Consider the following 22,295-nt stretch of genomic DNA (forward strand, 5'->3'; position numbering starts at 1 on the left):
TATCTTAGTCCTTGATGGCTCTGTGGGAGAGGTGCTGTCAGGGGAGGAGACTGAGTTTCAGAGTGGATACTGCCCAAGGTTACACTGTTGGTTGGAGGGAGAGCTGGAACAGGGACTAGGGATTAAACTCCAGAACCCAAATCGGCACCTCATGGAGCATAGCTGCTCAGCTGGGTTGCCAGAGTTGACAGAGAAGTGGCGTAGCCAGGGGCCTGCGTGTAGACGTATAACCAGCAGGACTTGGGCATGTCGTGGCCATCTTGGGCACTCAGGAATCAGGCCATTCTTCCAGGACCCAAGAAACACTCTCTAGGACTCTCCTCTCATACTAGCACCAAGCCCTGCTTTCTGAGGAATGAATGTGAGTGGGGGAAATAGGCTGTGTACGGATTTGTTTGCTTCTGTGGTGGGGCATTCATTCCTGGATGGTTGTCATGGGTTTACTTAATCCATTTGGTGGGCACCTCAGTCTTTTGAACTTAGAAAATAAGAAAATTTGGTTTACTTAGTCTCATCTTCCAACGGTTGTTAATCTGCTTTTGCATGCTTGTCTGTGGGCTGAATACAAGTCACTGTTAACCTAGTGGCCTAGTTTTGCTGGGCAGTCTGTCCCTGCCCTTGGGCTCACTTGTGTCTGTCTCTCTGTCTCACATATACACACAAACGCGCACGCACTATTGAAGTCACTTAGCATTGTTGCTTTTCCTGTTTTCTTGCTTGGGGCAAGACGACCCCCGATGCCATGGTTTCTACCTGAAAGGTCAGTTTCAGCTTTGTGATAACTGGGTAATTGTCTCCTAAAGTAAACCAGCATCTCAAGGGCTATGAACTTGTCTTCATAGGCATCTGGATGCAGAGCCATTCTCGCCTAATGGATGCCTGCCTGTGCCATTTCCTGTGGCATGTGTGGCATGTGCAGTCATCTGGAAGCCTAGCTTACTGTCCCAGGGTGGGGGAGGGCCAGCTGCTGCTTCCATCACGGGAGCATGCCTGCATCTGCCAGTCCCTCCACCCACTGTCCTCTGCCTCTGGGCACCTGTGTCCCCCAGTTGTCACTGCTTATTGAAAGGGATGTCCTGTCATCTCTGTAGGAGTCTCACCAAGTTGGAACTCATTCTTGCAGGAGCTAGTCTCTGCCTCAAACTTGAGTAAGTTTGCTAAGTACCGGTAAGGTGGTCTGCTGGGTTTCTCCCCGTAAGTGCTGGGTTCCTGATTGGGAACACTAGTGGGAAAGCTGGGGGGCCGCACCACAGTGTTGCAGGACATCCTGCTCACTGGTACTGCCTTCATAGCAAATCTGTTTCTGTGAACATAAGCCCAGTTCAGTGCCTGATACCAGTAAGAGCACCTGGGCCATGCATATCAACTGAAAGATGCTGATGGTGTCTGGAAAATGGCAAGCTAAGGGACATAGTAAAGTGAGGGAACCAAGGGTTCTGGGCCACTCAATCCTGGGCAGGATGGAAACAGGCACCCAGGAGAGCAACCCGGGACCTGTTGTCTTGGAACCTCACCATGATGAGGTGGGGTCAGGAGACCGTTGGAGTCAGCTGTTGAAGTGGGCGGGATGTAAAGGCTCCACCACGGCCGTGCCGCTCCAGACGTGGGTGAGTGTGGGGTTCCCTTCAAGGCTTGCACCCACTTCTGTGATGCAGATTATATCCAGAGAGGCCAGCATGCCACACTCAAACCAGCTGCTCGGAAAGGGAAAGGTTCTTCACATAAGAACTCCCACTCTTCCTAAACCTAAACCTGTGCTCACCTCACTCCAGGGATCACAGAGGAAAGCTCCCTGCCCTCTTCTTCCCAGAGTGGAGCAGTGGAAGTTCTCTGGCCCTGGACATCTTTCACTTGCATCTGGGTGACCATTTGGCAAAGATGAGAAAGAAAAAGTTATGGCAACATGCTGAAACTAGGTTACCCTAGGTCTCCTTCGTCTTGTACATTCTATAACTCCTAGGTGCCAAAGGTTCTTTAGAAAATGGCTTTAAGAAATCTCAGGGCTTACTGTTGAGAATATCATTTGGTTGTTCCCTTGTCCTTCTTTGTAACTCAGTCAAGTGATGGTTGTCATGGCAACAGAGCTGCTCTTGCAAAGGCTTTTCTAATAGCATGCAAGGGGATCTGAAGCTTCCTGAGAATGTTAGTAATTATCTTCTAAAGAAAAAAATTATGTTCTGAATATTGTGAACATTTTAATGGGCCTTGCTCCATCCTGATGGGGACTTTTTAGTTCTGTATCAGTCCCATATCTTAAAACAAAAAGACTGCCTTCATTTTTTTCCTTTTGTGCACATTCTTCCATGGAAGAAAATAATTCCGTTGCTACATAATGCCCTGCACATAGTAGGTTCACAGATAATTTTATTTGAAAGGCAGGCAAAACAGTTAAGATTGATCTCAACATTCTTTATTAGATTAGCATTTAGGTAGGCTATCTTCTTAGATGATCTTGAACCTCAAACCGGGCAGGCCTCCCGGAGCTGGCAGCTCTAGGTCCAGAACTCGCGTTGTCTTTTGTATTCACACAGTGGAGCAGAGAACCATGAGTGAGTCTAATACTGATAAAGAACCTCACATCACCCTCTCCTGGGAGCTCACATTTAACCCACCTGCCAAATGCGAGGAGTTACCTGCTCTGCAGAATGGGCTGTGGTCAGATTAAAACATTTTTTTTTCAGTTTTGGTTTCCTTTATCTGAAAATACCCTTCAGCCTTTATTCTGGGTCACCCATCTTGCCAGACACTGGGAATTCAGGGATGCTTGAATTTTGTCACTGTCCACAAGGAGGTTGCTGGTTAATGGAGGACACAGGCCCAGGGCAGTAGTAAGCCCTGGACAGCATTACAAGTGTGGCACTGTATGTATAGGAAGGGGGCAGTGAGCTAGCCACCGTCTAGTCCCCTTAATCTCTCCTTCACTCCCTTCCTCCATTAGTCCATTCTTAATTGGAAGTGCTGGAGGCCTGTGAGCTGCTAACCCTCCACAAGGCAAGAGAAAGCTTGCTGCATGCTCACCTTTTTATACTGAGTCACTCTGAAGACCGCTCGACATCCCAGGCATGGGGAAAGACAGAGGTCATTGGAACCACGGGCCGCTTTGTGACCCACACTGGGCCTCTGCCAGTCCACTTTGCCCCCAGACATTGTGTGCTGCTCCCCAGCTTACTCTTTTTCTCTGAATTCAGAGTTACAGCTTCACTTGTTGGCAGGGGAACTTCCAGTGAGGGGTGGGAAGCTTCCCCAGCAGCAGACCCAGTGGTGAGCAGTCACCTTCCCATGTCTCTTTCCCAAGTCTAAGACATGTGGTCCACCTAGATTTTGTCTGGCAGGTCTCTGTGGTGGTGGATTTCTCAGTGAACTGGGGAAGGTGTGTTGGTGCTGAAATACTCTAGCCACTTCAACTCAGTGTCGTTGGTAGTCTAGCAGCTAGTCAGCGTCACCTGGGATCTTATTAGAAGTGCTGAGTCTCGGGCTGCTCCAGAATCTACATTTTAGCATAATCCCTAAGTGATCCCTATACACGTTAAAGTTTGATAAGATGCTGCTGTAGTTCTTGAGACCTTAGGGCCAGGGTAGCAAATAAAAGGCATGCATCCCTCTGCTCCTCCTGCATTCTTGGCAGACATTGCTAGGTGATCTAGGCAGTCTGTTCTCCATCAAGTCCGAATCTAGCCTCAGAATCCTCAACACAATGGTCCAAGCATCCATTGTCACCCAATTAGAATTAGCCCAGGAGAGAAAACCCATTTGCCATCCCTGCCTTTGTGAAGACCTCATCTTAAAAAACAAGGAAATAGCTTTTTGCCTAGACCTTAGTTTAAGGTTTGAGAATTATGCCCCTAACCATTCCCCAGGACAGAGAGGAAACACAAGGACCCACTGAATGAACAGCTGTTGGCAGCTGGAACATACACAGTGCAGTGGCAATAAATCAGACCGAACTGACCCGTGAGCTTGTCGGAGCAGAGAAAGCAACTCTGTTACCCTGATTCCTTTACTCCATCATAGGACATGGGGCCAGCCCTGCGCCCCCCCGGTCCCAGTGCTTTCTGGCAACTTTCTGTGGCAACTTCTGTCTGATGGCTGAACCAGAAGGTTTAAACCACTCATGGGTGGAGGTTTTCCTTAGGGAAGTGTTTGTGTTCTGCTAGAAGAACAGGAAGAGAAGGATGTGGGAGAAAGGAGAGCAGGGAGAGGAACAAGGGTAGCCCTGATCATATTGTAAAAAGTTCACATCATATCCTGTGACCAGCTCTCAGGGGCATCTCGTGGGGCCAGTTTACTTTAACCTTGAAAGGTCATCAAGATAGTAGAATTATGTCCTGTTTTGTGGAAATTGGGTAGGACTAGGAAAATGTTTTGGTGTGCACATTTATCTTCTACTCCCAGTAGCTTTGAACCACTGAGGACCCCTTGCATTTTTCTGACACCTGTGGACCTACCTCAAGCTTATAAGATCTTAGGTACTGAACAAACAGCATTTTAAAGTAATGTTTAAGCCCCTCCCCCTTTCTTTAGAGAAATGTGAGTCTGAGATCATTTTTCCTGATTTAATACAATCCCAGGAGAAAGCAAAGGACTGTGGGTGGCTGAGTTAGCCTGAGCAGTAAAGAGACTTCTGATAGTTTTTGCATCTGCATTACTACTGCCTGACCCTGAGACTCAGTTGGAGAGCTGGAAAGTAAAACCTGCGTATGCTGTTGCATTGAACAGGTGGAGGATGGGCTGGCCTGGTTCTAAGAGCATGTTGGTTGGGTCATGGAGTTGTTTTCTACTTGCCTGAGCCTAACACCTACTTTCTTTGGTTATAAGAGCCAGCCTTCTATTTGCTGTTCTAGGGTTAAAATTTCAATTACTTTTAAATTAGAAACCATCCAAACGTTCCTTCAGAAGCCATTTAGGAAAGGTGTGACTTGAGGTTGAAATTGAAGAGAAGAGAATAAGATAGTAGATGAGTTCACTTAAATGATCTGAGGTGAATTTGGCTAGGAAATTAGCTACAAAATGGAACACCCTGACTGCATTTCCCAAGGGCTACTGATGGAGCCTTGGCCTAATTTGCATCCACTTTTCCTATAGAATCTTAAATCTCAGCTTCTCTTCATTAGTTCTTTATTGCAGTGGTAGGTAGTGTTTGCAGTAGGGATGGAGAAAACTGGGGGGTTGGGGAATAAGGTACTGAGAGAATTGGGAAGAGCGAGTGTTACAAGAGTAGAATGCAAAGCTTGGCTTGTCCGCCAGGTCCCACTTACTTATTCAGGTTTGTTGAGAACCTACTATGTCCAAAGATGGGCACACATCCCATTTTGTGTTGTTTTATGAAATGTCAGTGTTTCTAGAAAACAAAGAGATCCTCAGTTTGACTAAGCACAAATGGCCATTCCTAGGAAACTACTGCAGTGGTCCTTTCTGGGATGGGTCAGGAGCTGAAAGGGCAATTTTGGGAGATTTTCCTAGCAAGTAGAGAAGGGTCCTCTGCATGAGTGAACAGCACTTGATGCCAGAGGAACCTGGCAGGAGGAGCTGCATGCTGAGACAGTGCTTGCCGCTGGGATCCCAGGGCCTCACATGCAGACCAGCCAGCCTGTACAGTCCCGCAAGGAAGTGGCAACAGTGCGGTTTAAGGCTAGTTGCTAACAAATGTTTGGGTGTGGGGCTTTTATTTTCCTTCAATTATAGGATGGGATGGGAGACAGAAACCTAATTTCTCATCCACCAAATATTTTGGTATATAATGGTGACAGTGAGCAGCCCCCACAAATGGTTAAAGTTCTAACTAGACTAAGCCCTGGTTGCAAAACTGGAATTCTACTGTGTGACCTTGGGCAAATCATTTAACTTCTCTGGGCCCCCTTGTCCTTATCTGTAAAATGTGGATAATACCACTTATAATGATACAGATATGAGGAATATATTGAGATTTTTTAAAACTGAACACAGTGTGCAAGTGCCTATTAGGATTGCAAGCACTCAGTAAATGGTAGCTATTCTTGGTAATTTGGAAAGCATGACTGCTTCCTGAGAGATGATAGTCAACGTATTCTGGCATAGTTAGGGATGTACAGAAGCCCCTAAATGAATGGTCTAGATGCTAGAGGTTTTAAGGATAAGCAGTTTGTCACAAGGAGGTCTGGTTACCACAGAAACAGCTGAAGAGGCAGCATCAAGATCTCACTCTCGGGGGTTCACCCTTTTGGGGGAGATGGATGCATTAGGTTCTTTCTTTGATCCCTAAAACAGCTGCTCTGTTCTGCTTCCACATTCTTCATCAGGCCACCTTCTTAATTATCTGGCCTTCCTGTGAAGGCTGCTTGAGACCTAATGCCCAGATCAGCTGCTGTGAGCATCTTATCTATCGAACAGTTCAATTTCATGAGCTGAGAAAACATCGTGTGGCTTTGTGTATCAGCCACATCTGCTTTGCTGGCCCGAATTGGCGTCCTTGAGTCACGTGCTTGGCTCCAGCGGGAGCATCACTTTGCATCCGCGTGGCAGACCCTGGCAGTTCCGGGTGGCAGATGCCAGGGAGCTGGTAGCGTTTCCCAGGTGACACTTCTGCAGTGCTTTTGAACCAGGTGCCATGCCATAGGCGATGAAGGCGGGGAGGAATCCCTGTCGGAATGCTTTTGCTGCTACCGTGGTTTTCCTGGAGTGTGAGCGTGTCCGTGTTTTTCTGTTTCCATATTGCCATTCTCGCTTTGCTTTTAAAACAGCAACAAAGAAAGAGGAATATTGGTCTTTGTGACTGCCAGTACCGTGCATGCCAGAGCCTCACACTTGCCGAAGCTGCCAGATGGTAATAGGACTGTGTGTGCTTTTGTTTCCTCTGCTTTTTGAAAAGTCGTGAAGTGGGAGAGGCTGGGGAGTGTGAGATTGGCTGGAAGATTGAGCTCATAACAGTTGCAGTGTCTCCCACCCCAAGTGTGGGCACAAGGGTGTCTTCCCGAAGTGTGTCACTGACCCTCTCCAGCATTCTCTCTCCACAGAGTGATATTAGCTGTCCTGTAAACACCAGCTGGGTTGTCCATTACATCTCAGCCACATACAGTAGCTGAATAATACAGTTTTTTGAACAGGAAATGCCACATGTTCTCCTCTTCCTTGAAGATGGAAGTGGGTTGTTAGGATTTGCATTGTAGCAAAAGGGAAGTTAATGCTTCCTTTGTTGGGGAGCCTAAAGGTTTATTTTTGAAAATCTTTTTTAAGTTGCTTTGCATTGTTCTAAGGAACCCATGAGAATGAAGGGACAGATCTTCCCACTGCTTAAAATACAACTCAGTGTTTCTCATCCATTAGTTTCCTTGAAGTCAAATTGTGTATTTGTTGCAAGAACATGTAGGTGATCTCACTGGCACATACAAAATGTCTGGGTAGTTGTGACACCCTCTTCAGGGCTAATGTACGGTATCTGGACGTTGCCAATGATTTAAGTATGACTAGCGTATCTGCTGTGTGGAGTGTGTTTACAGAACTGCTGTAAATGGTCTGTAGGATAACTCAGAATACCAGGAGTTGGCTGTTCCCCATTCTCTCCTCTCTTCCTCCCCTCCCTGTAGTTAAACAAATGATTGCACCTTCTCCCAGTTGTCCATCTCTCTGCCCAAGAATAAAAATAAAATGCTGATGAAACCAGAAGAAACATAGTTTGTTGATTTGATGTTCTTAATATCCTGAGCATGTTCTTTGACCTTTAGTGAAAACCTGACGGAAACCAGCTGCCTCACACATGCACAGGGGAGAATGCAGTTGCAATTCCCTGACCAAGAGAAATGACAGTAAGGGTGGGGCTCCTGAGAGGGCCCCGGAGCTCCCCTGCTAGTTAAAGGCCAGCACGTGCAAGGTGGAGTAGCAAGGAAACACTGGCTCATTGCCTCGTGTGTTTTCTAAGGCACCCTCCAGCTCCAAGTTCCCTAAAGTCCATAGCTGGCAAGTTGGGATGAAATGTATGGTCCACAAGGGCAAAGGTGGTCTCCTCCATTCATAGCACGGTAATGGGGCCACAGTAGCATTTCCTCAGTATTTTTTTAATATAGAAATGCAGCCCTTCTCCAGCATCCTGGCTGCCGTTAGATTTCTCTTAAAGGGGAAGAGATCCAGCCTGGCGGTCACTTGGAAGATCCCCTTTATAGAGCCCCAAGCAGGTGTGCCCACCTCCAGCCGATGTCCAGCTGGTCCCATTCCTGGCATACCCAGGGCTCCCTGCTGATTCATTATGTTGGTCTGGTTGCAGAGGTCCACATAACAGCCTTTTGAACTTGGCCTCTTGGACTGAATATTTGGGTGAAGCATGGTTTTTGTTAGCTAAGGTTTTATGGTTGTGCTTTTCCGGGCATGTTGAGCTCTGTCCTTTCTTATTAGAATTCAGGCACACACTCAGGTGCCATTTGAAGATATTTTTCGTCTCCCTTTTGATATCCATGGACTATCACTTAAAGTTGTTACACAGAATCCTGAAACACACCAGCGAGATTGCAGAAGTACATGCCAGGTTCGTCCTCAAGTGTGACACTCACATGTGTGTGGAGCCGTGTTGGCAGTGACGAGTGTCACCTCCAGGCGTCCCCGGGGCGGCAGATGGTGCAGCAGCTGATGCCTGCTGAGGCAGCTTCTGTGCAGCTATGCTCCGGCAGTCCTCCCGCCGGCCGTCGAGGTGGACAGACACCTGACACCACGGGATTTCTGTGCCGAGCAGGGCTTTTGAGGAGAGACGCCCCTTCCTTGTGTATTGGGCCTGCAGTATTACAACCTGCCACAAGCCATTACACAAGTGGCCCTGAGTGGCTCATGATGGTACCAGGTGGTGGATTCCATAGGAGCTTTCCTCCCCATTTCCTGGAAGGAGCTGGTGACTCAACTGTCTTGAGCTTTGTGATATAAAAAAAAACAATGGCGAGAGACCTAGGGCTGGGGCCACCTTTAAAAGTTGGTTAGCCCAGAGCAGCTGCCTGTGTTGAAGGCATGGGTACCGAGAGATCCAGGCTCCCTGCAGTCAATTAACCATGAATCTCTGTGCTGCAGCTTTGACTTGCATCAAATGACCACTTTGTTGATACATAACTTGCTAAATATGAGCAGATCCTTCACGGGCAGAGCCGTAGGACCGCTCCTTGGCCTGTGGTCTTCTGAGATGTTTGGGAAGAAGGGATAATTCTGGCTTTCTCAGAAGCCGCTCTGTTAACTTGCTTTCCATGTACTCATTAGCCAGCTCCTTGGAGAAGGCGATATTAGCTGTGGGAGAGTGAGGGCTGTTATACGGTGGCTAACACATTGATGTGGGCAGATACAGCAGCCAGGCCAAAGTTAATTGCTCTGATCTCTGCCTTCCTGTAGGACTTGGCTAATTATTGCTACATCAAAGCCCTACTTAATTGGCCCACAGGTGTAACCACTGCTTCTTATTTTCTCACTAAAGGGTACCAGACCCTGCCTTCAGTAAGCTCATGGCTAGTAGGCTTATTCTCTGTGTATCCACATACTCCTCCACCTGTGTTGTGGGTTCAACCAAGAGTTGTGTGTGTACCCAAACCTGCATATTCCAGTTGTATGGGCCATCATTAAGTCGTTGAATTATAAGGTATACAAATCTTTGGAATATGAGTGTGAAAATCAAGATTGGTTATTTCTACAAAATAAGTGGGATGTGTGGAAAGGTAAGATAGAAGCAAGTTGCCTTTAAAAAGTATAGCCATCAAATTAAGTGTGGATGAGACAATTGTGCAGAATTGGGGACAACAACTGTAAAAAAAAAAAAGGCTATCTGGATTGTTTCACAAGAAGTTCAAACTGCAAATCATAGATGATGATGTGTTGAGGATGTGATAAATGCAGCAAATACTACACAAAACACTAGTCAGAATAACCTTTTTTAGAGCACAACCATTAACGTTTGAGTCTAAGCAAGTTGGACCCTTCTGAGGTCATACAGCTGATGAATGGCGGTGCTGGGCTGTGAATCAGTGTTATGTGACTTCAGAGCTGAGTACCCTTTGGCTGTACTGCTTTTCCTTCTAATCCTTATACTATTCAGGAGATGGCAAGGAACTTTGTGCCAGGACTCCCGATTCACCATGGGGGGAATACTGCTGCCATGGAAACTTGTGGCTTGCAAGCTGCTTGGGTCTGCTTATCACCTGAGTATGTGGCCAAGAGAGAGAGAGTATGGGATATAGCTGCTGAGGACCCCCCTGGACTCTTGGAGGTCAGTGGAAGCAAAGGGAGTCACTTACCTCAACAGGAAAGAGTTGGTATGGATAAAACTGATGTTTTAGGAGAAGATTCCTGATAAAAACTGTATCATAGGGCACCCTACAGTCATATATGATATGTTTGGTATATTTGGTATGTGTGATAAGTTACGTGCCTGGGAACCACACATGCCACCTCTCCTAGATCTTTTAAACTGCAACCACGTGGGTGCAGTAAGCAACTCCACACATCTGTCTGCAGCGGGGACAGAGCCTGCCAGGGTAAGGATTGCATGTGTCTGTTTTATGTCCCGCATCACAAGTCTTCAGACACTTTGGGGCTAACAGTGTATCACTGGCCGGTGTCCAGAGCTGGCTTTTTTCTTCCACTGCCCCTTGTTCTCCAAGCTCTAGGCTGGTCTCGCAAAGGTTTTCTGAACCACACAGACGGTGGCTCTTCTGTGCCTAGGATCCTGCCTAGTGTAGGCCTCTTGGGCTCCATTTTGTAGCTGTTTGGGTATTTCTTAAGGTTTAGGCTTGAACATAAACTGCTTCTGGTTAGCTGTATCCCTGAGGCTGTGGGGGAGGGTGTTAGTGCTTGTTGACTTTGTGGGGAATGTCAGTTGTGTGTTTTGAACTTAATGTTTCTTTAATGGCAAGTGGGATATTTTCTTCATTACACAACAGGAGTCACCCATCATCTCTGTGCTTATGAAGCTCGGAGTGGGGGGCAGGCAGTGAGCTTAATTGCTTCTCTTAGTGCCTGTGATGGTGTTTGGGGGCCTGCTGCTCTTCCAGCTCAGTCTGTCAGTTGTGGCTTCCTGAGGCCCAGTGACCCCCTTTTGTGGAAGGACACAGGTTTTGCCCCCAAGGGACAGTTGGCAATGTCTGGTGACAGTCTTGGACACCACAGCTTGGTGTGTGCTACTGGCATCCAGATGGTAGAGGACAGGGATGCTGCCTCAGACCCTCTGGTGTGTAGGACAGCCCCCACGGCAAGAATGGTGCGGTGCAAGCTGTCAGCAGGGCCGAAGTGGAGAGACCGTGCCATGGGGAAACCATCCTGTGCCTTCCCTTTGAACTCCCCTACAGAGGTTGCAGAGCTTATTTTCCTGTCCAGATATTCTGCTTCCTAATTAGCCTTCCGACAGTATCAGAACCTCAGATGGGTGCCGAGTCGCACAGTGACTGACTAGCCATGCGCTTCCACCCAGGCACTTCTTAAGCCGTGCTTCCTCCAGCTGTTCCCCCTTCTGCCGCAGAAGTGGGCCTGACAGAGTGGCCTTTTAGTCCTTGCTCACCACCTGCACACTGTAGACCCTGCCACAGCTTGCCGGTTAGCCCCCTGCTGTGTGGGGAGACAGAAGCCACCTGCAAATGAAGCTGCATGGAGGGATGGGACAGTGCCACTTGATGGATGCCATTGTCCCGCCTTCCTGCAGAGCTACTGTGGCAAGTGGCAGCCAGAATGGTGTAGCCATGTTGGACTTGGCGGGGTGGGAAGGTCATTGGCTTCGTGGCTCATTTCCCCCTCATCCTCCCCCAAACAGGCATTAAACAGTCTGTATTCTGTTTGTGACTTTAATGTGCCTCTTTGTCCGCACTCGGGAACGTCTCCAGCTTGTCATAATGGGAAGGAGCCTTTTGGTGTCAGTAAAAGCAGGACCTTAGCCCTCCCACTTAGCAGTCCTGTGGTGCTCAGCAAGCAGTTAACCCACACCATTTATAAAGTGGGGATGGAAACACCTCCCTCACAGGGTTGCTGCAAAGACTGCCTTCTCTGCATCATGTCACAGGCAGCCTCCAAGCAGTCTTCCAGGCCCTTGTCGTCATCATACTTGGAATCACTTTAATTCGTGCTGCACAGTAGATTTACTGTGGGGTACATCATGGCCCCCTAAAGACACATCCTGTGTTGACATCCTAACTCTGTGAATGTACCTGTGAATGTGACCTGATTTGGACATGAGGTCTCTGTAGGTGTCACCAAGTTCAGGTGAGGTTGTTAGGGTGGGCCCTAGCCCAGTAAGACTGGTACCTTTATAAGGAGAAATTTGGACGCAGACATGTGCAGAGAGAAGAATGCCTTCACATAGATGTCCTGGGAAGATGGGTACACACCTGGAGATGGCCACTTGAAGAGGGAGGCGGATGCCTCTATAAGCCAAGGATTGCTGGTAACCAGCAGAAGCTGGGGAGAGGCAGGGAAGGATTCTTTCCTGCCGGTCTGGAGGAAATGTGGCCCTGCTGACACCTTGATCTCAGACTTCTGACCTCCCAAACCATGGAACAATAAACTCTGGTTGTTTTAAGCCAGCTGGTTCGGGGTACCTTGCTTTACCGCAGCCCTAGGAGACTGATCCAGTGCTTAGTGTACGTCTGTGGAATCTGTAAGCATCTTCATGTGCAGCACTCCCGGCATTCCGTCCCAGCATTCGCACTCCGATGATCTAGCCCAGTCTAGTGCCAATGGTCTAGTGCCTTCTTGCCACTCTCCTTGCACGTCATCTAGTTTACCTTTGCTTGTTATGGGAGAAAGTTCTTTCATGTACGCTACATTGAAAAGAATTAAAATTTTTGCTGTAAAGTACATTTGCATCCCTCAGCAGTGAGTGAAAGACTTACGTATCTCCTAGCAATTTCTTTGGGCACCAGGGTTGATTCCCGGTGCTGGGGGGAAGCGCGGGAGGCCACTGATCTCTTCCTTCTTCTCAGCTGGCAAGAAACACAACCAAATGAAAGTGGCTTTAAAAACATGGAAATGTGTGCTCTTGCAGGAACCACAGATTTGGAGGGAAAACAGGCCAAAAGTGTGTTAATTTGGTGGCTCAGGGAGGTCACTGGGGACTCAGGGTCCTCCTCTCTTCTGTCCACAGGTCAGGCCTCCTGCTACAGCAGGTGGCTCCTGCCCTGAAAGACAGCTGTCTGTGGCAACTGGGCAGCCTGCTTCCTGTTGATGTTCTGCGTGTGTTGGCCTTACGATCAGGGAGGTTTTCCTCAGAGGCCTCTCTGTCAGCCTTCTCTCGGTCTTTGTCCCGTCCCCTGTGGGTCGCTGCCAAGGGAGGTGGGATTAGGTCATTGGCCCAGACTCGCCAGCTGAGGAGGAATGGATTCTGGAGAGACAACCACAGTGCCTCTCCACACTCGCCAAATTAGCAACTCTTACGCATCTTTGGTAGGCAGAATGATGGCCCCCAAAGATGTCCACATCCTCATCGCCAGACCCATGAACGTGTTACCATCATGCCTGGCAAAAGGGTCTTTGCAGATGTAATTCAGTTAAGGACCTTGAGATGAGATGATCCTGGTCTATCAAGATGGGCCTGGTACACTCACAAGGGCTCTTGCCAGAAGGTGGCAGGAGGATAGGAGTCAGAGAAAAGATGCTAGGCTGCTGGCTTTGAAGATGGGGGAAGGGGCCACAAGCCAAGGAAAGCAGGGGGCCTCTTGAAGCTGGAAAAGGCAGGGAAGCAAATTCTCTCCTAGAGCCTCCACAAGGAACGCAACTCTCGGGAGGGACACCATGGTTTTAGCTCAGTGAGACTGATTTTGGACTTCTGAGTTCCAGAAGTGTGAGATACTATATGTCTGTTGCTCCAAGCCAGTAAGGTTGTAGTAATGTATTAGGAAAGCAGTAGGAAATGAATCCACTATTGTTTCTGTAGGCTGACCTTGAATCGACAGAGACCATTTCTAAGATGATAAGAATCTGGGATTTGTTTTAAATCTTCTGTAGTGTTCACATAGGAGATACAGAAATATTTTGGGATTAAACAAAAGGCAAACCCCATCCATGGTCCTGCTTCCAGGTATAGGCACCCTGATGGTTTACTCTCAAACTGGTAAATGTTGCTTCCTTCATTCAGCACAGGGTTGGGTGCAGGGAAAACAGAAACAAGTGAGATCTTGTCCTCGCTGACAGGCTGCTGGTGTGTCTCAGCCAGCCATCTGATCCATAAATATTCTCACTGTCAAACCGGAGCTCTTCCAGATGTCTGTTCTGTCTTTGTAGCTAAAGCCAGTTTCCTCTGTAGCTTTTTCAAACCTGCTGATTTTCTTTTTTTTCAATTTTACCAAGGGTCAGTAAGAGCATAAGACATTGTTAAGCACATCCACAGATAGAGCTATTTTTAGGGTGCCCATGTTGCTGAGATCAGCGGTCACTCTAACGGAGGGTCCCGGGGTTCGGGGAGGATGTCATCCGCCTGTCTCCTGCCCGCATGCCAGCTGGACAGAGACACTGCTCTTTGGAAGTTTTTCTTACGGTTCTTTCTTTCCTCCCCCCCTCAGCATTTCCTGTGCTGCAGAAGCCCGCGGGGTGGCACCATGTAGCGTGCTCAGAAACTGCTTGTTATAGGACCATAGCTCAGCTCTTGATGAGAAGCCTTGTCCTGGGGACAGTACATGGCCAGTGGCCTTCTATGGAAAATATCTGGGAAGGTAACAAACAGTAGGACAGAGACATGGGGTGAGGAAACTGACCTTTGAGGTGATCTTTTACAGCCAGAGACTTCCGTCTGGAGGAGACAAAGGGCATGGGTTGTCAGTGAAGCAGTTCTCCACCACTTAGCTTGCTGCCAGAGCCTAGCAGGAATTGGAGCTCAATCCTCTAGTACCAATTCAACAATTCTCAGCTCAGGAACCAAATTTGAGAGCTGGGCTGTAAATCCCTAACAGCCACAATGGTGTGAATTTAGGAATGCCCGAGGCCCTCCGCTCTGCCTCTTTTGTGTTTTATGAGGGCCATGTGCTGGTTAAGTGCATAGGCTCTGGAGATTCAGCCTGGGTTGGAATCCACTTGCCAGCAGTGTGATCTTAGACATACTGTATAAGACATCTTTCCTGTCTATAAAATGGGACTGTTGAGAGGATTTCCAAGGAGCTCATATGTGCGAAGCCTTTATCCCAGAGCTCAGCGCATCCTAAGCTCTATACCAATGACACAGTTTCTGTGACCTTAAAGTTACTGTCCAGCACTTGAGATAACTACGTGCTATTCCATTGTGTGGCTGTTCTATGGTTTATTTAACCTATTCCCTAAAATGGGATTTTGTTTCTAGTTTCTTTGGTTGTAGTCAACATTTCCATGATGCACCTCATAGGTAAGGATTTGCTCTCATCCTTAATTGTGTGCTCCAGTTAAATTTCCAGAAGTAGAATTTCTGGGTCAAAGAAGGAACTTGTTTTTTCAAGGCTTTTCTTGATAGAGGCTGCTTAGTTTTCCTCCAGAAAAGTACTAGTTTATAACTCCTCCCAGCAGTGAATGAGTGCTCCAGTTTCCTTGCATGGCCAGGTTATTAACTTTTAATCAAATGAAGGCCCAGGAAAAATAGGAGATATTTCCCTGGGGATAAAGTGTTCCTCGTCCTTGCTTATAAGCAATAAGAGTTTCAGAGAACCTGTAACGAGCTCAGAATGGGAGTGGCTCGTGTGAAAACAGCGCCCTCTACTGGGTTCCTGTGGTGGAGCCGTGTGAGTTGCGGTAGTTGGCCCTGAGCTCAGGTGATCACTAACTCCTGGGAGTAGCTGCAGGTGCCAGGAGCCAAAGGGCAGCATTTTACAAAGACTTCTGGCCTCAGGTGACTGTTACTTCTTGCTCAGGTCCTCTTACAGCAGTGCTTCTGAACTTGGAGGAGGTTTTGCTCTCCAGGGAAGGCTTGGTACTGCCTGGAGACATTTTTGGTTGTCGCAAACTGGGGGGCTGCTACTGACTTCAGGTGGGTCGAGGCCAAGGATACTGAAAACCATCCTATGGTACACAGGACAGCCTCCCGGACAATCACCCAGCCCACAAGTCAATAGTGTGAAGGTGAGAAACCCTGTTTTAAAAGAATGGAAATATTGCTCTAGAAGGCTTCTCTTTACAGAATAAAACAAAATACAAAAATATTATATATATATGTATGTATCACTACTATTGATTTTTTTGGTTCTGTAAACCTGTTCGTTTTGCAGAATAAAATGGAAAATAGGTGGAACTGAATCAGCACATTGGCATTTCCAGAAGAGAAGTCAGATGGGGGAAAATACAGCCCATAATGTCACGAGTACTAATAAAGGAGGGAAGTTTTCCTGCTGCCTTGACTTGGTTAAGCCTGCTGTAGATTCCTGTGGCTTCCCTTGAAGGCCTTGTCTGTTAAAAATAGTGTTATATTTGACACTTTCCCCCTGATTTTGTGAGCCCTGGTGTTTTTATAATATTTATAATTGTGCTTTCCAGTGGTCTGTACAGAATTACCATCTGCAGTTAGAATTTGTTCCTCCCTCCCCTCCTCCTCAGCCAAGTAAATGCTGATTCAGGCATTGTTTCCAAGACAGGGAGGAAGGGGAACTTCAAAACTGATCTTAGGAAAGGGTGTGCATGAAGGGAAAAGTATGACAAGAATTCTGGGAAGATCTAACCTCTTTGCGGCTGACTTTGAGGTTGGCTGAGTTGGATGGCCGGCCTCTCACTGCTGTTATCCAAACTTATTAGAAGGTACTCCATCCTTTCATTTTGCTTTAGCCTTGCTCTTCTCTGAATTACCTGTATTCTAGAATATTTGTCTTGAAACAATGAGAGCAGCCTCATTAGCTGCTCTAAATAATGCAAAGAGGATTATTTTTGCCGGAAGTGGGGGGAAAAGCCCACAAAACGACAACTTTTCCCTAAACATCAGGTACTATTTTGATCATCCTCCTTGGGAAGTATTTTTCAGACCTCAGGTCAAGACCTGTTAGTGGGTTGTAAAATCAATTTCTGGGTCACAATCAGCATTTTTTAAAAATCAGAAAAAATAGAAGATATTAAAGGGTATCGGACATATAGCAAAGGTCAGTTTTGTTTTGGTGATTATATGAAAATATGTCACCAGAATACTTAATTGTGCATGCGTACACACGTGTACATGAGAAGTCTGAGAGGCAGTGGCTTAGGTTTTACAACATGGTGAGAGCTGGCTTGTTTTATACTCTTTTAAAAGAGCTTGGTGACTCTGACTTGTCTCCCACCTTCAACTTTGCCTCTGTTGCTTTTTTAGGTGGTACCAGAGAGATTGGCTCTGCCCTGACCCGGATGTGCATGAGGCATAGAAGCATAGAAACCAAGCTGCGGCAGTTTTCAAGGTGAGGAGCATGGTTCACGCAACTCTCCAGCCTCCTTGCTGATTTCAGGTTAAGGAAGTGGTGACACATAGTGTAACCTGCCTTATGCAGCCCTGGTTTCCCCAGTGCATTTAAATCCCCACAGCCCATTACTCTACTCACTCACTGAGCCGAGTGTGTGTTGGGTGTCTGTGACGTGCCAGGCACTAGCCTGGATGCCAGCGGTACAGCAGACAATGCGCCCGCCCTCATGGAGGCTGCACCTGCCCCTGTGGGACCTCCTCTGCTCCTGTGTGCCTCCCTCATCCCCCTCAGTGTGAGGAGTGGGGCCTCCTGCTGAGCCCGGCCGCCCCCCACAAACCCCACAGGAGCCTTGGGGAGAGGAGCCATGGTCCTGGAGAGTGAGGTGCACACTGCTGTCCTGCTCCCCGAGTGCTCCCTCCAGGCCCGCACGGGGGCAGCAGTAGTTCCAGAGCTCTCCACGCTGCCCACTCTTGCCTGTCTACCCAGCATCCAGAATGGGTGGAACCAGCATTGGCTGCCATGGGGATTTGGAGTCCCCGATGTTCAGATGAGCAGGGACCTTCTTCCAAGCAGATCAGCACAGCTCAGCAGTTTCACGCTGTTCTGTTTTATGGCTCGCAAGTTGTGTAAGTGGTTGCCAAAGTGAAATGCCTCTCACCCTCTTGGCGGGGCCAGTGCAGAAGGCTGCAGAACATAGTGGCAAGCACCTTGTCTTAGAGACAGCCGGGCCTGGCTGCTTACATGCTGTAATCTTGGCTAGAATCTTAGCCCGTGTAAAATGGGGATGATAATCTATAAAGGGTTCTTGTGAAAATGAATGAACTGTCCACACATTCACAGCAGAAAGCACCCGGTGCAGCAGGTGATGAAATCCAGCTTCCATCCCTCCTCCTCGCTCCTGGGTCATGCTCCCCAGGTCACACAGTACCCCTTCTCACACACCTGCTGCCTTGTTTTATTCCTGGCCAGCCTTGTGGCACCTCACCCTGTTAGGGACAAGGAGACACCAATTCAATAGCCCCTGTTTACTGAGCACCTACAATGTGCCAGGCACTTAGGGGAATGGGATAGAGCAGTGGATAGCCTGTGTCCTGTTCTCAGGGCATGCATGCTCTAGACACTAAATAAACCTAATTAAATGTCAGGCAGTGAGAAATGCTGCAAGGTAGAATACATGGGATAGGGGACAGGTGGCTGCTGTCTGACACTGGGTGGTGAGGGAGTGACTCTTATTCAGAAGAAAGATCTGAACAGAGACCTGGACAAAGTAAGGGAGTGGGCTGTGTTGATGGCTGGAGGGAGTGTGTGTGGGTGAGGGAGCTGTAAGTAGACCCTGAAAGCAAAGGAGGGGACTTGTACCAAGAACCTGGAGATTTTCAGGAGGCCCAGGATCAAAAAGCAATTCATGCAATTTATGGGCATTTTCTGATTTTTTTATAATATCTCTGTGATGTAGGAATGGGCCCATTTTTCTTCATTTGCACAGAAACCCTTGGGTACAGTTCCTCTGTGTGGGGAGCACGCTTCCATATGTCCATGTGTGGTCTGATCCGGAGGCTAAACCAAAGGGATGTACCTTTGCCCCTCTGATGTGGAAGCTGGCAGTCAGCTTCTCTTTCTCTAGGCTGATCACTGCTAGTCTGTGTTCATGTCTTATAATCCTATGCATATCAGAATCATGTGGGTCTTTTTAAAAGATAGTAATGCCGGGCTCCCACCCTCAAAGCTTCTATCAAATATTAGGTGTGGGGTGAGGCCCTGGTGTCTTTCCCTTTTTAAAGCTCTCTAGGTGCTTCTGCTGTGCAACCAAAGGGTGACCCCACTGGTCTCTAGCCTTGCTTGTTAAAACGAGAGTTGGGATATAAACGGGAAATGAAAAGAGGTCATTCCATCCAGTCATGTTTATAGCTAAACAGTCATCTGAAAGCATATGGAGAACAAGGCTGTTACAAAATCGGGGGATTTGAATGTGAACTTAGCCTTAGTATGCTGCCTTGACTTGCCTCAAGTAATTGTGATCTAGGTACGTTTTGACAATCAAGTGTAAATATTGACAACAAAATGTATCTGTTGAATTTCTCCTTTTCTCCTTTGATAAAAGTGCTCTGATCGACTGTCTGATAAACCCACTGCAAGAACAGATGGAAGAATGGAAGAAAGTAGCGAACCAGCTGGATAAAGACCACGCAAAAGGTACGGGCCGGCTGTCAGCTTGCGCTAGTGCTGTGAGATGAGTGCTGGGCATTGCTGGCTGCTGCCTGATGCCTCTGCTGGGTGTATTGTGTCACTCTAAGGGCCCACTCTGTCCCCACTTCTGTAGGCGTTTCAGAGTTGGCAGATAGAGTCAAAAGTGATCCCATTGCAGGACTGAGCACTGTTGTTTTTCATATGAAACAAAGCTCTGACTGGCTTTGGGCTGGTGGGAGGGAAACCTCGGGGATGGCTGCCAGCAGACTGGTTGAATCGGCAATTAATTTAATATGAGGGCAGCAAAGGAGAGAAATATCAGAGGCGACTGTCATCTCAAATGTCCAAGTCAGGGTGATGAAGAGGCAGCAACAGGAATGGAAGATCCAGGAATGGGTGTCGACTGGGGAGGAAAGAGGAGGTGGTTCCTGGGGAATGTGTGTATGTGTGGGCTGCCGCTCTGTGGTGTCCGCTGTGTCCGGCCTCAGTATTAATATGAAAGTCATGCAGCTGGGCCTTTCCAAATTTTTTCCTAAAATGGTCTGGTTTCTCCTGCTGTCATTAGAGGTGATCTTTCCTGAATTACAACATCTGGCCAGCATCTTGCCACCTGGGTTCTTTTTTGAGTGAAACCCTATGGATTTGGACCTTGGAAAAGTAGATAATACTGAAACTATTTCCTGATACTTGAATACTTGAGTTGAGAAATTGTGAATTTTTCATTTTAAGTAACATATTCCCAAGTAATGTCTTTCCTCAAAGCTGGCGTGAGTGAATATTATAAGGGAAAGATTAGAGTGCATTCTGTTGTTTTCATGTTAATAGTCCCTTTGCTATAAAATGTCTTCATGAGATTTTTATTATACTATATGCTGATAACACTATTTATTGCATGTCATAGTTTAACCTTTCCGTGGCGAAAGTAATGGCTATTGCTAAAATATTTTCTGTCAAGCAAATTGGTAAAATTACTCAATATTCTCTTTTTCTCTTAGAGTATAAAAAAGCTCGCCAAGAGATAAAAAAGAAGTCCTCAGATACACTAAAGCTGCAGAAGAAAGCAAAAAAAGGTAACTACAAATTCTGCTATTTAATAGTATAACTTTGGGAAAACAAGCATGTGCTTGATTTGTCTTTGAAGCAGAAACTGTTCAGTTCAGATTTCCTTACCTGTAACAGCCCTGGAGAACAGGAGCAAATAGATTCTATCTGAATTAAAGTTCTCAAGTGCAAAATATTTATTAATTTGACCCTTGCAGAGTTGTACTTGACTTGTTCCCTCCCTCCATCTTTGTCTCCAAAATCTGACAGTTTCCATGCCTTTTGTGCATTATAATGAAACATATAAATTTCTTGGAAGCCTTGGAATAATACAGAAAAGCCTTCATGCAAATGTTCTATGGTAGTTATTACAGAAATCATGTCATTTTCTCCTCCATCTTTCACAGCCTATAATCTCCCCAACCCTTTATTAAGTCTCGTGAGAATGTTAGAAATGACTGCAGTGGGGCTGGGAGTCACTGCTGTGTAGGGGCTTTTTCATGACATGCATGGGGGCGGGAGCTCCATGAGGAAAAGCGGACCTGTGTGCTGTGCCTCCACCTCTGCCCGCTTATCGTCCTTCACAAACCAGTTCACTGTCAGATCCGGGACCCAGCTCTCCTCTGCCAGCATGGACTAGGAGTTTGAAGAGAAAAATCTAGCTACATCCACTTTGTAAGCATTTGTAACATTTTACTACAATGTAGGGACTCAAACTTGAGAAGGTGACATTCCTTCCAGTCTTTTCTTGATACCGAGTATTTTTAATTTGTTGCATCCCAACTGATAAAATGGGCTTTTTCCCCTATTAGCTTGCCCTGTGTTTGGTGTTTGTTTGGGACAATGACCTTTTAGGTTGAAATCTCCAAAACGGAGTGTCCTCTTACCTAAACAAGCACTTTTCATTTGGAATTAAAAGAAAATACGTTTGGGAGATGGGATGATTTGGTTGGAAGTATGGTGAGGACAAGACAAAGTTTTTACATTTGAACATTTCTTAAAAATGTCCTCCAGTTCTTATAAAAACCATGAGGCCATTTCAAGATAAAGGCAGCAGAAATTTCACCCATGATCAGATTTTCTGTTTGTATTGGCCTCCTCTGTTTTAGATCTGAGTTCCTGCTCTTAGTGTTTCTCCAGTTTATGTTCTATCTAACTAGGTCACCTGGAAGTTAACATTTAACAAGGAACAGGGTTTTTGGTCAGTAACATTTTAGCAAGTTTAGAGCTAAATGTTTATAAATAAAACTGCCACCATTTTGCATAGACTCTATGGTGCTGTGGAAGAACAGGCTGGTGAAAATTTGGAAGTGACCTCCATGTAAACTGGCAACTTGGCAGCTTTAAGGTAGGAGAGATTTGGAGGGCACTCCGGCTTATAGTTTGGAAAAGGTTTGGGAATTTGGTGTGAGGACAAGGTAAGGAAAAGTAGCAATTTGCCCTTAGCTGTTTCAGAGTTCTCTTTTCAGAGTTCTTAAGGTCTTGGCTGCAGTGAAAATCCTTTTATCTTAATTGTGCATAGAGGCTGAAACAATCCCTGTCTGCCCCTCAAAGTACTGGCATTGTCCAGTTAGCAGAATTCAGACCCAGGGGGAAGCCCATGGTTTGATTGCAGCACAGTCAAAAGGGAGTTTGTGGCAATTAGACTTGGCCAGTCCTGGCTCAGGCTTCCTCTAGTGGAAAATGAGTTTCCCACCAAGGTGCCAGGTGGAGAGCGAATGCACAAGGGCTGGACTACATAACATGAAGAGATGCTTCTCATCTTGTATTCAG

General features: G+C 46.9%; 1 protein-coding gene across 10 annotated transcripts in view; it reads left to right on the plus strand.

The window, feature by feature from the left end:
* The window catches only part of MTSS1 (MTSS I-BAR domain containing 1), a 153,063-nt gene that overhangs the window by 101,862 nt on the left and 28,906 nt on the right, over positions 1–22,295 (plus strand). For all 10 annotated transcript variants that reach the window (XM_073230082.1, XM_073230080.1, XM_073230085.1 and 7 more), the window contains exons 4-6: positions 17,207–17,291; positions 19,396–19,487; positions 20,477–20,551. In XM_073230082.1, coding sequence (XP_073086183.1) covers positions 17,207–17,291; positions 19,396–19,487; positions 20,477–20,551 — 252 coding nt within the window. The remainder of the gene's footprint in view (positions 1–17,206; positions 17,292–19,395; positions 19,488–20,476; positions 20,552–22,295) is intronic.

The sequence above is a fragment of the Manis javanica genome, chromosome 2 (genome assembly GCF_040802235.1).
Source record: "Manis javanica isolate MJ-LG chromosome 2, MJ_LKY, whole genome shotgun sequence".
Classification (NCBI taxonomy): Eukaryota; Metazoa; Chordata; class Mammalia; order Pholidota; family Manidae; genus Manis; species Manis javanica.